At 39.6% G+C, this 16,361-nt stretch overlaps 1 protein-coding gene across 9 annotated transcripts in view; it reads left to right on the plus strand.

Moving 5' to 3' along the window:
* Window positions 1–933: 933 nt before the first annotated feature.
* COBLL1 (cordon-bleu WH2 repeat protein like 1) overlaps window positions 934–16,361 on the plus strand; it is a 150,574-nt gene continuing 135,146 nt past the window's right edge. For 8 of the 9 annotated variants that reach the window (XM_068544986.1, XM_068544987.1, XM_068544989.1 and 5 more), the window contains exon 1: window positions 934–1,207. In XM_068544986.1, the coding sequence (XP_068401087.1) occupies window positions 1,143–1,207 (65 nt within the window). In that variant the 5' untranslated portion in view covers window positions 934–1,142. Of the gene's footprint in view, window positions 1,208–1,441; window positions 1,471–16,361 lie in introns of those variants that run through there. The other variant, XM_068544985.1, reaches the window with a different exon arrangement.

The following is a 16,361-nucleotide window of genomic DNA, read 5'->3' on the forward strand; positions in this document are numbered from 1 at the left end:
TGGACGGGGAAGGTCAGATTGCAGGGAGGGCAAGCTGCAGGCCCCGTTCCGCCGGTTTCTCCCGGCACTTCCGCGGCGCCCGGGTCCTCCCCTCCGCTCCTCGCAGGGCAGGTACCCTCCCTTCCTCCCCACCTGTACGGCTGGGGCGCGCTGGGCTTCCCGAAGCGAAGCCCTAGCGGTGGGAGTGGGAACATGCTGCGCGGGAGCCTCCTTTCCGTTCGGCTTCCCCAGCTGGACCCCAAAGCCCCGAAGCCCCGGGGGAAGGAAATTACCACTCGGTGCTCGCCCACCCCCGCCCCGTTTCTCTCTCCGGCTCGCTGCCTGTCTCGCTCCGATGCCGCCGAGCCCCGTCGCCACTTCTAGGTGGAAGTCCGGCGGAGACAGCTGCGAGCTCCTGGGCTCCGGGGAGGGAAATGGGGCAGGGTGAGTCAGCCGGCCCGGGGAGAGGCTCCATCGCGCCCGGCACCCGCCCGCGGGGTAGGGGAGGCGCTGGGCTGAGCTCGCGGAGAGGCTGCCGCTTTCCCCTTCCTCCCAGTCCCGGCTTGAGAGCCGAATGCGAGCGCGCGGGCCGGGGGAGGGAAGAGTGGGAGAGGAAGCCGCGGGAGAGAACAGGGAGCCACTGTTTCCTTTTGAAAAGAAAGTAGGAGCCCTGGGTGGGAAAAGAGAAAGGAGCCCTCCCAACTTCTCTTTGCGAAAAGTTTTCCCAGAGCGTTTTGTTTGAGAAGCGCGGGATCGCGCTGCCGCCTTGGCGGCTGTGCCTGTGCGCCTCGCCCCTCGCCCCGCTCCTCCTCCTCCCAGCCTGGGTAGCTCTGCTCCCTCCCCAAGAGGCGCCAAATGGCTACCCAGTAACCCCACGGGGCGGGGGCTGCAGCGCCGCCTCCAGCCGCCGCGGCTCCCGGCAGCCGCTAGACCCGCCGGCGGCGCTGCCCGCGGGCTGGGAGCCGGGCCCGCAGGTGGAAGCGCACCCGGGAGGTGGGCGGGCTGGTCCAGGGCTGGGGGCGGCTCGGGCGGGCTCTTGACGCGCGGCCAGCCCCGTTCAGGCCTCGGGAAAGCGTGCGTCCCGCCCTGACCCGCCGGCCTCTCCCACTCCAGCAGTGACGCGCCGCCTCGGAGCCGGAGCCCGCGCAGTGCCCCGCAGGGCGATGGACGGCCGAGCCCAGCGCGCGCAGGACGTCCCGGCTGCGCTCCCGCCGGCGACCCCCGCAGGGTAAGCCTCGAGCGCCGCTCCACGCCGCCGCTCACCGGGGAGGGCGAGGGCGAGGGCAGCCGGGCCTCCACCCGGTCACCTGGCCGGCAGGTCGCCTCCCCGCCGGCGGCCAGATTCACCCGCCGCAGGACACGCGGACGACGAGGCTGCTTCCTCCCGGCCTCCTAGGAGGCCGCCCGGGATGGGGGCTCGGGTAGTTTTTGATTGCTTTCCTACCGGGGCTGCTCTGAGTTGCTGAAGGGCAGCTGAATGCCAGGAATTGGGTAAGGAGTCCGGGAGCAAAAATGGTAACAAAGGCCCCCTTGTTGGGGCTCTGGGCGAGCGGCGGACGATACCTGTTAGTGAGCTCCTGGGAAGGGGAAAACAGTTTCCTTGGCCGGGGGCTGAGGCCCAGCAGGTGAGCAGTGTCAAGGTGAATGTAAGGAAGGGGCTTTCTGCGAGAGGGTGGAGGGCGACAGGAAGGTGTGCCAGCTGTCAGCCCGCATGACAGTTCCGGGACACGGCCGGGTGCGCGCCTCTGATTGTCTGTGGCCAATTGATAGTGCCAAAGCCTAGCGCCAAAGCCTTGCGCAGAGTCAGACCGCCAACACGATTACTTTTCTTCGTATCCTCACATGTTTAGGAGAGATTGGAGTGGAAGGGGCTGTCACATGGTGAGTTAATATTAAATGGAGCACGTCTTCCTGCCAGATATGCTAATAATCACCTTGCTAAGCGTTTGGGTAAATAGTAATGAGAACAGGTAGTTCTGCAAGAGATGGGAAGAACCTGAAAATAACCTTCGTCTTGGTAAACAGTGAAGGCTTAACATGGGCGCTCTTTGAGCTCCTGAAGTGGGAAAACCCTTTGGTGAAGTGTAACTTTTTCCTACAAGTGTTCCCCCAACTCAATTTCTTTTCTGATAGTTAATCTGAGCACAGAAATGCACTCAAGAGAATATGAACATTTCAGAAAAGAAACGTTAAGGAAAAAGCGGCTTTGTACCTAATGAATGAGATTTGTAGTTTTCCTGATTTGAGAGTAGAGAAGTCATTTTTCCCTGGAACATGACACACGTTTCCTTAGAAGCAAGTCACAGCATGTTTATTCATCAGAGACCATGCGAACATTGGCAGATGTCTAGAGGAAACATGGAGAAGTCTCAAAGCAACATGACTAATATAAAAGATATTTAGTATAATGCTTACGTAGAGGAAACATGTAGTGTATGAATTAATTCTTTCATTTTGTTCCAGTTAGTTATCTTCTCCCCTCTGCAAATAGCCATATTTCTGTTGACTTCCGTTTCTATTCTTTCCCCAGTTTTTTCATTATTTAGATATTATCATATATTCTTTCATATATTATCACATTAGGATGTATGAGGAAAGAAATACATTGGCAGGAAGATATTAATTATAAAAGCATGGACCTCTAAATGGAGCTGCAGGAATACTGAAATGTATTCAGGTACCCCAAAATAAGATAGTATTTGACTGGTGGATTTAAAAATGGATTAGATTAGGTACTATTTAAAAAGAAAAAAAAAAAAGAAAAAGAACCCAGCATATGCACATACACAAAATACACTAATACACTTGGGTGTTTAGAAATCATATAATACTTGTGAGTAAAATAGGTGAGAACAGATGGCTCTGACATGAAGGAAATGGAAAGAGCTTTCTAGTGATAAGCACAACTATAGTAAGACACTTTGGATTTTACTTTTGAGGATTTAAAGGTTAAACCGAAATTCTTTGCTTCAAAAGAATGTACAAAACTGCTTTATCTAATTTCTCAAATATGAGGAAAATACTTTTTAGAAATTTGCCCTTCCCTCTCCAAATTTAAGGAGAGACATGTGGAAAAATGCTTCAACATCTTATCTGAAATAACCTCCCCCCCTCCCCGTATCATTTTACTTTGCATTATTCAGAGACGTTAACAATATCTGAAAGGTATAAACATAAAAAAAAAAATTACTTCTCTACTTTGTCTTCTTTCACTTGTCTGTCTTGTCCCTTTGGCATATCCCAAGTGCCTATTATATAATATTTGTTGAATATTCATTATTCAACATTACTGTTGTTCTTTTTCTCAAAACCCCAGAACATTAAAAAGGTTTTAATTGTGGGAAACAAGAATTATCCTAGATATGAGGCTTTGGGAGGTGGCAGGGAGCAGTCCCAATCAATATGTTATAATAAAATGTTAGGTTTGGAAAGTAAATTCTTTACTATAAAACTAATTAAATCATGACTCATTAATAGCCTGAGGCCTACTTTAGACCTTATCCTTGGATATTACTGCTCTAAAGAATCCGTCTGTATGTAATTTTCCAAGTTTTACATGCTTGTAACATGTCCTTTTAAAGAAATTTAGTGCAACTCCTTATTTTACAAATGAGAATCTGAAGCACAGAGACACAGTGATTTTTACAGAAGGCCCAGAGCAAATTAGTGGCAAAACCTGAAGGAAAACCCAGGATGTTAGTTGCCTAGTTCAGTGCACTAATTGCTTTTAATCTTTTCCAGACCACAATATGATAAATTTCAGCTGAGTACATTATCCTTAGAACTACTAGTGCTGGTGTTTTTACTTGGCAAAACACACACACATATATATATTTTTAATGGTAGAATTTTTTTTTTTTGGCAGCGTTGGGTCTTTGTTGCTTCGCGCAGCCTTTCTCTAGTTGCGGTGAAATGGGGCTCCTCTTCATTGAGGTGCACGGGCTTCTCATTGCGGTGGCTTCTCTTGTTGCAGAGCATGGGATCTAGGGCGTGCGGGCTTCAGTAGTTGTGGTGCACGGGCTTAGTTGCTCCGCGGCATGTGGGGTCTTCCCCGACCAGGGATCAAACCATGTCCCCTGCATTGGCAGGCGGATTCTTAACCACTGCGCCATCAAGGAAGTTCCGAGATATATATTTTTAACTCTTTGAAATTTAAATGTCAAAAGTGTAGTTGACCTTGCTTTGAGGGACCTTAGTGTTTTGATTCTGAAACAAATTATCGGGCATGGTTGAGGTATAAAAGCCTATTTCTTTATAATTTTGCAGAATTGTAACTATGGAGTTAATTGAAGGCATAGTAAAAATTAAGAAGTGATTTAGCAGCTGCTTTCTTAAGCTTTTATTTGGATGCATTATTGGTTCTAAAGTTGTACTGATTGTATAAACTGAGTTCTTGTTAGCTAACATTTACTGGCTACTTAGAAGTTGAATGCCTTAGCTGAGGTTTCAACATAATTACCTGAGTATCTTTAAAACAAATACCCTTGCTCTCACACTCCTACCTATTCTAATTTTAATTGGCCTGGGAGGGGACAAGGGCATGGAGAATTTTAAAATGCTGCTAGGTGATTCTCATTTGCAGCCAGATCTGAGAACCATTGATTAAGTCGGTATCACCAGCTGAGATGGAGATGAAGCCATAAATGGAATGGAGGCTGCTATTTAGCATTTTTAGGGAACTCAAGACTAACTTTTAGCTTTATTTTGCCTTTTGAAAGATTCCATTTAGGTGCTCTACGGTACTGTTTAAAAAAAATTATATTTTTTTTAACTCCTTTTTGAGGAAGTATGTTAACTCCATTTTATAATTTTGGAACTGAGGCTCAGAGAGCTTAATTAACACACTCAAGGCCATACAACACTAAGGGATGCAAGAATAATAGAAACAAGGTCTGATACCCAAACCTGTGCTCTTCATCACTAGGCCTGTTACCCAGGATGTTTGCTACCATGGATTATACTGAATGGATTATTTAAAGAGGCTTTATAGATGCATTGTCTTGATTCTTCTTAAAATTATATTTATAGTATATTAAAAAAAAACTCCTACAAAATCAAATGCATATAAAAAACCCCCAATGCCTAGCATTTAAAAGGAACTTAATTATTTCTTTAAAGTCATAATTAACATTTTCATGTGTTTGGGATGATTTAACATAGTAAACTGACAGCCATTTTGTCAGATGACATTGTCATAGCTGTACTTATTTTTGCTCTTAGGCAGCTATTAAATATATTATAGCTTAATTTCAAAAGTAGGATTTTTGACCAAATAAGAAAAATGAAATTGTTTATTAAGACAGTGCTAGACATTTTGTTCAAAGTCTAATGTCCTCTGAATGTGTTAGAGGATAATTTAAGAACATTATCACCTAACCTTATTATTGAAGTGCCAGTTGTATTTATATAATAATAAATGCCAAGCTTTATGTTATTGAGACAACTACTCTTATGTAATTAATTAGTCAAAACTTGTGAGCCCTATTTTATATAAAACACGTTTTTCTAGGCACTGGGAGATTGGCTTCTGATCTTAAGAGCTTTATTTAAAAAAACTATCTGTAACTATGCAGGAAGAAAAAGGAGGGGAGGTGCTGTTAGTGTAGAAGTGGTACTTTGATATTAACTTTAAAAGCATATTATGGATATGGTTAGGACTTAAAGTGCAGTATCCTAGCTCATTGGTCAGCAAACTTTGGCTGAGCAAACTATGTCCAGAAGGTTGAAATGGGCCCTCCACTTGTTTGTCTTTTTTTCTTTTCTCCAATTTTTTAAATTGTGGTATAATTTACATAAAATTTACCATGTTAACCATTTTTAAGTGTATAGTTCAGTGGTATTAAGTACATTAACACTGTTGTGCAGCTGTCATCACCATCCATCTCCAGAACTCTTTTCATCTTGCATAACTGAAACTCTGTACCCATTAGACACTAACTCCCCATTCTCCTCTCCCCCCAGCCCCTGGCATCCACTGTTCTACTTTTTATCTGTATGATTTTTGACCACTCTGGTTACCTCATATGAGTGGAATCAAACAGTCTCTGTCTTCTTGTGACTGGATTATTTCATTTATTATAATATCCACAAAGTTCATCCATGTTGTATCATATGTCAGAATTTACTTCCTCTTTGAGGCTGAATAGCATTCCACATTTTGCTTATCCATTTATCTGTCAATGGACACAGGTTGCTTCCCGTATTTTAGCTGTTGTGAATAATGCTGCTAGGAACATGGGTGTTCAAATATCTCTTTGGGACCCTGCTTTCAATTCTTTTGAAGTAGAATTGCTGGATCATATGGTCATCCTATTTTTAATTTTTTTGAGGACTGCCATACTGTTTTCCATAGCAGCTGTACCATTTTACATTCCCCAAAACAGTGCACAAGGCTTCTGGTTTCTCCACATCTGTGCCAACACTTGTTATATTATTTTTTTGACAGCAGCCATCCTAATATGTGTGAGGTGGTATCTCATTGTAGTTTTGATTTGCATTTCCCTAATGATTAGTGATGTTGAGCATCAGATCATGGGCTTATTGGCCATTTGTACATCTTCTTTTGAGAAATGTCCATTCAAGTCCTTTCCCTGTGTTTCAGTTGGGTTTGCTTTTTTTGGTTGTTGAGTTTTAGGAATTTTCTTCATATTCTGGATATTAACCCCTTATCCTCTACCTGTCTTTGTAAAGGGTTTTATTGGCACACAGCCATACCCACTCATTTGCATATTGTTTATGGCTGCTTTCATATTAGAGTAGTCCAGGCAGAGATATTATGGCCTGTAAGCTAAAAATATTTGCCCTCGGGGGCTTCCCTGGTGGCGCAGTGGTTGAGAATCTGCCTGCCAATGCAGGGGACACGGGTTCGAGCCCTGGTCTGGGAAGATCCCACATGCCGCGGAGCAACTAGGCCCGTGAGCCACAACTACTGAGCCTGCGCGTCTGGAGCCTGTGCTCCGCAACAAGAGAGGCCGCGATAGTGAGAGGCCCGCGCACCGCTATGAAGAGTGGCCCCCGCTTGCCGCAACTAGAAAAAGCCCTCGCACAGAAACGAAGACCCAACACAGCCGTAAATAAATAAATAAATAAATAAATAAATAAATAAATAAATAAATAAATAAATAAATAAATAAATAAATAAATAAATAAATAAATAAATAAATAAAGTTAAAAAAAAAATTTGCCCTCTGTCCATATACAAGTTTGTTGATCCCATGGGCCAACTTATGAAATTTGTAAATGAAGTAGTGATTATTTAATTCAAAATTTATTTACTGCGGGGAGGGGGACATATAAGTATTGAACTTCAATATAAATTAGAACAAAATGATATTTTGTTTGCATAAAGCAAGATATTTCTTATAGTAAGAGATTTTGCGGAATGGTGATTAGTGGTTGTTTTTTTTTTTTCCACGGGTGAAGACTTAGGCTTGGCTTGTTGGCAAGCCATGTAGAATTTTAACATTTATTTGATATCAGAATATATTTTAAAGAGAAGTTCTAAACTTGTGCTGGAGACACTTTCATGAAAAATGACTGAGGTCATTTTTGGTCATTTGGTCATTATATGATTAAGGTGCTTAGAACCAAAGTGCCTAGGAGAAGCTGGACCAAAGGTAGAAGGAATTCCTATCTAGTTTTTTTCAGCCTATACCTATTTTATGAGTTAAGCAAACTGTCTTTATAATTTTCAGCAAGTGTTTTTGTTGTTGCTCTTAAAGATATTTCATATCCTTAAGCGTTTAGTGCTCTAACATTAGGGTGACAGTTATTAGGAGACCTTTTTTTTATGACTTTGCTAAATTTTTTTCCCATCTGTTACAGTAAAAACAAACTAAAAGTATGGGAGAAAGAAGTTTCCCATGACTATTTATAAAGGGCCAAATGTCTTCGGTTTTGCATACAAACTTCATATCTGAGGAATGAATCCCTTAGAAAAGACTCTCAAAGACTGACTAGTCTTTAGAAAAATGCTAGAGTGAGCTTGTTTTTGTACCCCATATACTTTAAGTTCACACTGCTGTTTATAAATTTAAATAGGTTAAAACTGTTTATTGACTTTGTACATTAAAAAAACCTGCGGAGTTGAATTGTGGAGTAGTTTAACAAAGAAAATGCTTTAATTGAGATGGTTATCTCATTACGACAGCAAAGAATGCAATGGCAAGAGAAGTAGTTTAAGCTCAACTCATAGCTTATTTGTAACTTTTACCATATTTTAAATAGCTATACATCTTTACAAAGATCATAATTTCCAAGTTTCATAGGGAATAAATGAAGATATTTGGGTTTCCAGTATGTGTGGTGCCCTGTACTGGGCAATATCCTGATTATATCTGTGTCTTTTCATGCTGTATAGCTCAGCTCAGGCTTACAGTTCAGAGGCACGCCTTCAGGAATTTGGTGGGAAGCACAGTACACTACAGAACTAAGTTGTTTTTTTTTTTTTTAATTTTATTTATTTATTTATTTTTGGCTGTGTTGAGTCTTCGTTTCTGTGCGAGGGCTTTCTCTAGTTGCGACAAGCGGGGGCCACTCTTCATCGCGGTGCGCGGGCCTCTCACTATCGCGGCCTCTCTTGTTGCGGAGCACAGGCTCCAGACGCGCAGGCTCAGTAGTTGTGGCTCACGGGCCTAGTTGCTCCGCGGCATGTGGGATCTTCCCAGACCAGGGCTCGAGCCCGTGTCCCCTGCATTGGCAGGCAGATTCTCAACCACTGCGCCACCAGGGAAGCCCCCGAGTTGTTTTCTTAACCTCTACTCTCTAGAGGAAAAAAAAAAAAAAAATGTAGCCCCATCAAGACTTTCAGGTTTGTGGTTGTGAGGTAGTGAGGATGGAGGTGCTATGTGAGCAGGAAAAAGAATGACCTCTGAATACCTCATTTTCATTTCCTTTAGGTACTCTTGTTCCTTCCTATTGAATGTCCTCCCCCATTGAAAGCAGAGCTTTAGAGATAATATAAATAATCACTTTATAAAAGAGAGTATGGGTTAATAGGACAGAGGTTTTCCTTTGTAATTGCCTCAGGCTTGTAGAAAATTACTTTGGATGGAATTAAAAGAGTGAAAATGCCATCCATATTTGGTGGGATTTGATTTTGCAAAATAACCAAAGTGGTTCAGAGGCAAGCCTCTGAAGTGGGGTTGAAAAAGAACCTGAGATACAATAGTTTGGGTCCAAAATGTGGTTGTGCTTTTAAAATAATGATTCTCATTTTCTTGTGTGGGCTGTAGCTTGATTTTAAATAGGGTTGAATGCCAAAGGAATCAGAATATGTTTTTTAAACGATAATATCTTTGGAAAAAGTGCATTGTTTTTCATTGTAATTAATTTGAGAGATTAAAACTACTTTGTGTGCATGTTGTTGTATTTTTAAAAATTAAATACACCATTTCACTTTGGAGCCTACCATTGCAGTTTCTGTTCTTACACCAATATATATTTGTAAGGAAATAGAGTTAAGATGCTCAAATCTAGGTGGGCCATTTATCACCAGTCCTTGAGGACTTTCGTCTCTCTAACCTGCACACCTGCTATTACATGCACATTCACACATGCTATTGTCCCTGGAAAAATGGAAGTGAAGAAGTATTAGATAACCCCAAGGGGAATAGCCAGTTTTAACAGCTGCTACAGTCATGTATCAGTTCAGTTGTGCTGGAAAGACAGGAAATTGAGTTGCTAAATCCGAAAATGGCTGCCACCTTGCCATTCCCATGTCTGATGGATATGCTGTAGTTTCTAGACCAGTTGAGTCCACAGTAGTCAAGATAATTATAAGAGCCATTGAATTGATTTTCTTCTTTGTGCTAAAGTGGATGCATGTTTTACACAAAGTAGAAGTGGCAGAGAGAGGAGCAACCCTTTGTTTGTCTCCTCTTTTTATGCCTGATAGTCAGGTATCCCTGCTCTAGGAGAATTAGGAAAGAGACAGGGTCCCTGTCTTACAGGACAGCATCTGTGTTTCGTGGTCTGAGGCAGCTCTCATTATTCTCAGGTGTTCATGATTCGGTTAGTCATTGGCTGCAAAACTACTGAGCAAAGTGTCCTACCAAGTTATGAGAGTGGTTTCTTCCTATCTTTTGTTTCTACATAAGGTGCCCATTCCCAGAGAGCAATTAGAGGCTTCAATTTAAAGCAAAAATTGTTTTTGCTCTGCTTCAGGAGAGCAAAGCTGAAAGTGGCAAAGAATGTTGGCATGCGGAAAGAAACTAATTTTTACACTTTGGGTTGTGATCCTAGGCTACCAGTCTTATTTCTTCAGTTTTCTCTTTCTCTAAAAGAGGATAAGTTTGGCTGTGTTAGTTTATTACCTATGAACTTCCCCCCACCTAGGAAAGTTAGGTGTGACTTTGTTTGAATAAAAAATATTTAACACTAGTGGTCTGAAAGGGGAAATAATACTGATTTTTTCCCTTACATTTAAATAGGACAAATTTTGTATCTAGAACCTATTCCAACCTGTAATTTACTCTAGTTTACCATGTATTATTTTTGAAATACAGTCTGGTCTGAAAGGAGCAATGTCTAAGAGTAGTTCATATCATCTGTTCATCTGTTTGTGATCCTGTATGTATGTAGAAATACATAGGAAATTCACTCTTATACGATGCTAAGAAAATGTAGTCCCGAAGTTTGTGGTGGTAACTTTGTGAAGCCTAGGAACGTGTTTCCAACTAATTTAGTGCTTATAAGCGGTATAGCCCAGAATGTACACACTTACAGGCATTTTTAGAGTTTCTTAATCAAATTCAGCATTTCATATGTGTGTGTGTATATATATATATATATTTGGTGTGCAACACTTTGGGACTTTTATTTTTGTGTGACTCATAGTTACTAAGTTAACTCATAATTAGGACACTAAGATTATGCAAGCTCGATTTAGTGGCAATTCTAAAAGTTATCTGAAGGTGTTGAATGAATATTTGCTATCATTTTCATATTCTTCCAGGTATTAAGCACATCAAAAGTTGAAGTTGGCAGTATTGGATATTTGAATATCATGGATTTGGGGCATTCCCAGTTTCCTTGTATCACTGTAAAACCTAGGCAAGGTAGAGACCAAGTTTCTGGAACTCCACAGATAATTGTAATGGTTTGAACACAAAAATATCCCAAGTACCATTGGTTTTAAAGGAGCAGCCTTGGAGCACTCAGAAGTGATGGGCTATGGCTGAAGGCCCACACAGTGTAGGAGGCAGGGAGTAGTTCAGTGGTAGCTGTTTAATTTCATTGTCGACATCTTTACCACTTACCGTTCTTCACAGGGGATATCATAAGATTTCCGGTCAAGGAACAATTTTTTTTTTTTTTTTTTAAGAAACAATTTAAAAAAATTCTGGCACTTAGCCATTTTGTTTTATTAGTTAAAGGTTATTTAGAATGCCATGCTCTCAAATCAAACCTAGTCAAAGACTCTGTTTATGGTGATCATTGTTCATTCCGGCGTGTGATTTGTGTGACTGGTGAGGGCCTGTCTCAGGGCCTGAGCGTTGCACACATTATCTCTGTGGCCCTGGGAGCATTTCCTCAGAATGATACTCACCAGTGCAGCCCTGTGTCAGACATTCTTGTGGAAGTGGAAGGAGAGCATGTGAGAAAAGGAGGGGAGCCTTTAGGAGTTGAGAATGGAGGCTTTTTTCTTCCTTGAATCCTAGAGAACCAACCAGCTTAAAATGAACACTGCTAAGGAGACAGTTTTCATTGCCATATGCATTTAAAGTTCTAAAATTGGCTATGTCAATGCAGAAAAAATGTTCAAAGTGTTTATTTTTAAAATAAAATGGGAAAATTTGGGAGAAGTGGTAATACCTTGTATGCAATTTGGATTTTTAAATTTTATATTTAAATACATTAAGTGTATCTCAGTTGTGTATATAATACTCATTACTCCCTTTCCTTGAGCCCTTTGTGATCTGCTTATGTTTTTACACTATTGTTTTATGGAAAAAAATTAAATTTCATGGGTGTGAAGGGGAGAATTTTCCTGGCATTTTTCCTTCTTTGGTTAGCCAAGTAGATGCATGCTGAGCTAAATGGAAATGTAGAGATAATTACCATTTTATTATTTGGGGATGTAGGTGAAGAAAAGAACAGGAAAATAGGCAAAATGTATTCAGTGATGGAAAAATGAAAAGCAGAACAGTCTCTGATCGCAAAAGAAGAGGCAGTGGTGCTAAATTGCTGGACTGTGCTGGCACTAAACTAGCAGTTTGAGGTTTGAGGTCTTTATCTCTTATGTTCAGTTGGTAACTCTGGTACATTAGTTTGTGAAGCACTTCTGTGATAGAAAGCATTTTGTGCCGCAAACTGTATATAACCTCTTCAAAAGTACCATGTATGTTTTTTGAGGGGAGAGATTCCATCCAAAGTGAATTGATAGTTATGCCAATGCCAATTATTCTCTTTATAGGTCACCTCATTTAATTCATTATTTTTCTAATAGGCAATATATTCAAATGGCACAGAATTCAAAAGAGAAAAATGACAAAATAGTGAGAGATCTCCCCCCTATACCCCTTGTTTCCTATTCACCAGGTTTTCTCCCCAGAGGCGATCAGTGTTACGGTCCTTACAAATCCTTATAGGATACTCTGTACCAGTGCTGTCTAATGGAAATATAATGTGAGCCACAAATGTAACTTTAAATTTTCCAGGAGCTAGATTTAAAAATTCAATTTAAATGATATATTATACGATGCACTGGTTAACATGCTTCTAATTCTACAAAACAATGAAGTTGTCTTTACCAGCAAAAATATTTTCCACTGTCAGGTTTGAAATTTAAATAAATTACGTAAAATTTAAATTTTATTTTCTTAGTCACATCAGCCACATCTCCAGTGCTGAAAAGCCTCATGTGGCTGGTGGCTAGTCCACTGGACAGAGCATCTCCTTACAGTCAGGAGCAAATGGGTGTGTGTATGCATATTGTTTCTTACTCTTTTATACACAGTTGGTGGTACTTTGTACCTTGTTTTTCCCTTAATAATATAACTTGGTTTTTATTCCATTTTGTTACATAATGGGCTCTATTTTTCCCTCATAGCTGTGTATTATGTCTTTGTAGGGGTGAACATAATTTATATAACCAGTCCCTTATTGATGGATACTTGGATTTATTTCTCCCTCTCCTCCCCCTTTGCTGTTATTAAGTGATCATTTTAGCATCCTTTAAGCAGCGTACAATCTATTGTACTAATACTCATTCCCGATATGTTTGATTAAATTAACTAGATTGTGAAACCCTAAAAAGTGGAGATCATATTCTTTTTTTAAATTTTATAGGACTAAAAAAATTGGATACCGTAAAGTGCAGAAATCAAACAGCTCAATGAATTTGTATTAATACATATGTAAACATGTAATAACCAATCAGCTCAAAATATAGAATACTTCTAGCAGCTTAGAGTCCTCCCTCTTGCTCTCTCTTCAGCAATACTTCCCAAAGGTAATCACTGTTCTGACCTCCATCACAATAGATTAGTTTTGCTTATTCTTAAACTTCATATAAATGGAATCAAATCATTCTTTTATGTCTAGTTTCCTTCAACATTATGCCTGTGAGATTCATCCATTTTTTTTAAGTTAGCAGTAGTTCATTCTTTTTCACTGCTATGTAATATTCCATTATATAAGTATATATTATTATTGTAATATTTATAGACATTCGGGCCTTTTACAGTTTTTAGCTCTTAGGAACAAAGCTGCTATGAACAATTTTGTACCTGTCTTTTCATGGGCATAAAGATTCACTTCTGGCTGAATAACTTGGAGTTAACCTCATCTCTCTCTCTCTCTCTCTCCCCCCCCAACACACACACACACACACACACACACACTTCTTAATTCCATGTGGTTCTTAGCACATGCTTGATGATCACTAAATGACTGAAGATAAGTTATTAACTGATCATGTACTGCGACATTATTTCAATTTTACTAAAAATAATGGATAATCGTTCCTTGCAGATGCTATTATTCTTATATGTGACATAAAACATATAGCACTTTATCCATTTCTCTTTCCTCTTGGTTTTCCTCTTTTTTTCCCTTTTTTTAACCTTTTTTAAAAATTGAGGTATAGTTGATTTACAATATCATATAAGTTTCAGGTGTACAACTTAGTGATTCACAATTTTTAAAGGTTATATTCCGTTTATAGTTACTATAAAATATTGGCTATATTCCCTGTGCTGTACAACATATCCTTATTTATTTTATGCTTAGTAGTTTGTACCTCTTAATCCCCTACCCCTATCTTGTCTCTCCCCCTCTTCCTTCTCCGCACTGGTAACTACTAGTTTGTTCTCTATATCTGTGAGTCTGTTTCTTTTTTGTTATATTCACTAGTTTTATTTTCTAGATTCCACATAAGTGATATCATACAGTATTTGTCTTTCTCTGTATGACTTATTTCACTAAGCATAATAGCTTCTAAGTCCATCCATGTTGTTGCAAATAGCAAAATTTCATTTTTTTTTTACGGCTGAGTAGTATTCCATTGTGTGTGTGTGTGTATGTATATATATACATATAAATATACACCACATCTTTATCCATTCATCTGTTGATGGACACTTGGGTTGCTTCCATATCTTAGCAATTGTAAATAATGCTGCTATGAACATTGGGGTGCATATATCTTTTCAAATTAATGTTTTCATTTTCTTCTGTTACATACCCAGGAGTGGAACTACTGGATCATATGGTAGTTCTATTTTTAGTGTTTTAAGGACACTTCATACTATTTTACACAGTGGCTGCATCAATTTATATTCCCACCAACAGTGTAAAGGGTTCCCTTTTCTCCACATCCTCACAGATGTTTGTTATTCGTGGTCTTTTTGATGACAGCCATTCTGGCAGGTGTGAGGTGATACCTCATTGCAGCTTTGATTTGCATTTCTCTGATGATTAATGATGTTGAGCATCTTTTCATGTGCCTGTTGACCATCTGTATGTCTTTTTTGGAAAAATGTCTATTCAAGTCTCCTGCCCATTTTTTAAATTGTGTTGTTTGGGTTTTTTTTTTTTTTTTTTTGATGTTGAGTTGTATGAACTGTTTATACATGTGGGATATTAACCTCTTATTGGTCATATCATTGGCAAATATTTTCTCCCATTCAGTAGGTTGTCTTTTTGTTTTGTAGATGGTTTCCTTTGTGAAACCATATTCTTAAATATTGTTCTTGGGTGTACTGCTGGGTTTAATGCATGAACATACCTTGACACATAATGATCAGTTATTGGATGGATGGGTATTATTTGAATTATTTGTGTGACCCTGAACAAGAGATCAGTGTTGGGAATGTAGACCAGCAAATTATTTGTCTGCTAGAGTGGTATAAGCTTAGTTACACAAAAACTGAGTAGTTAACATTCATCTTTTTATTTGAAATCCTCCAATGATATTTTTAATTGAAATATAGTTGATGTACAATATTATGTAAGTTAACAGGTTAACAGTATAGTTAACATTCATTTTTGCAGCCATCAATCAATGAATTATTCCTAAGACCCCATGAAATGGCTACACCCTTAAAAGTGCTGTTGTAAATCTCTCAGTATTCTGCTATAAAACTCTATTCTTGGTTTGAGGTTCTCTTTTAGCATTAATCCCTGCAGTAGTATTTATGAAAGAAATATGTGTTTTGTTAGTAGTTCAAGTGAAAATTCTGAGTAATGACACTTCCATCTCAAACTTCCAGCAAAGAAAAACTTTGGCCTTCATGGGTAGACTTGAATAACGGGACATAAGTGCTGTATTATTATTTGCAGCCTAAATAGTCCTATTTGAATAATGATAGCTGAGTAACATTTGATTTACAGAATAAGTTACAGGTTTTGGGAGTAAAGCAATTAGTCATTAATTATATGATTAATTAGTGCATAAGAATTCTCCTCATTTGTGTCAACACACTGAAATCTAAATTGTCAAGAGCCTTGCTATTTTGATTCAGTTCTTCTGTTGGTAGAAGAAATTAGCCTTTTGACGTGAACAGTAATAGCTGAAGAGTAAGATCAAAAAATAGAGGGTGTATTCTTCCAGCTCATGAACGAAGAGGCTGAGAATTTAGAGGTATCATGAATGAAAGAAATTACATCATCAAATAGGCACCTAGGAAATAAAAATCAGTATGAGTACTCCTTCTCCCAGTGTTTTTGAGAGTTACACTCCAAAATGCGTCCAAAACTGCGAATATCATAGTGGAAAACAAGTTCATCCATTTTTTTTTTCTAAGAATGCTTTTGGCAACAAGTTGACATTTTACACTGTTCCAAAATAGGATGAAATTCTAAGCCAGAATTCATCCAAAAAAACCCTCTAAAAAGTGATCATTTAATGCATGAGCAGGTGATAGAGCATTCCGTAAAGC

This window comes from Eschrichtius robustus, chromosome 5 (assembly GCF_028021215.1).
Source record: "Eschrichtius robustus isolate mEscRob2 chromosome 5, mEscRob2.pri, whole genome shotgun sequence".
Taxonomy (NCBI): Eukaryota; Metazoa; Chordata; class Mammalia; order Artiodactyla; family Eschrichtiidae; genus Eschrichtius; species Eschrichtius robustus.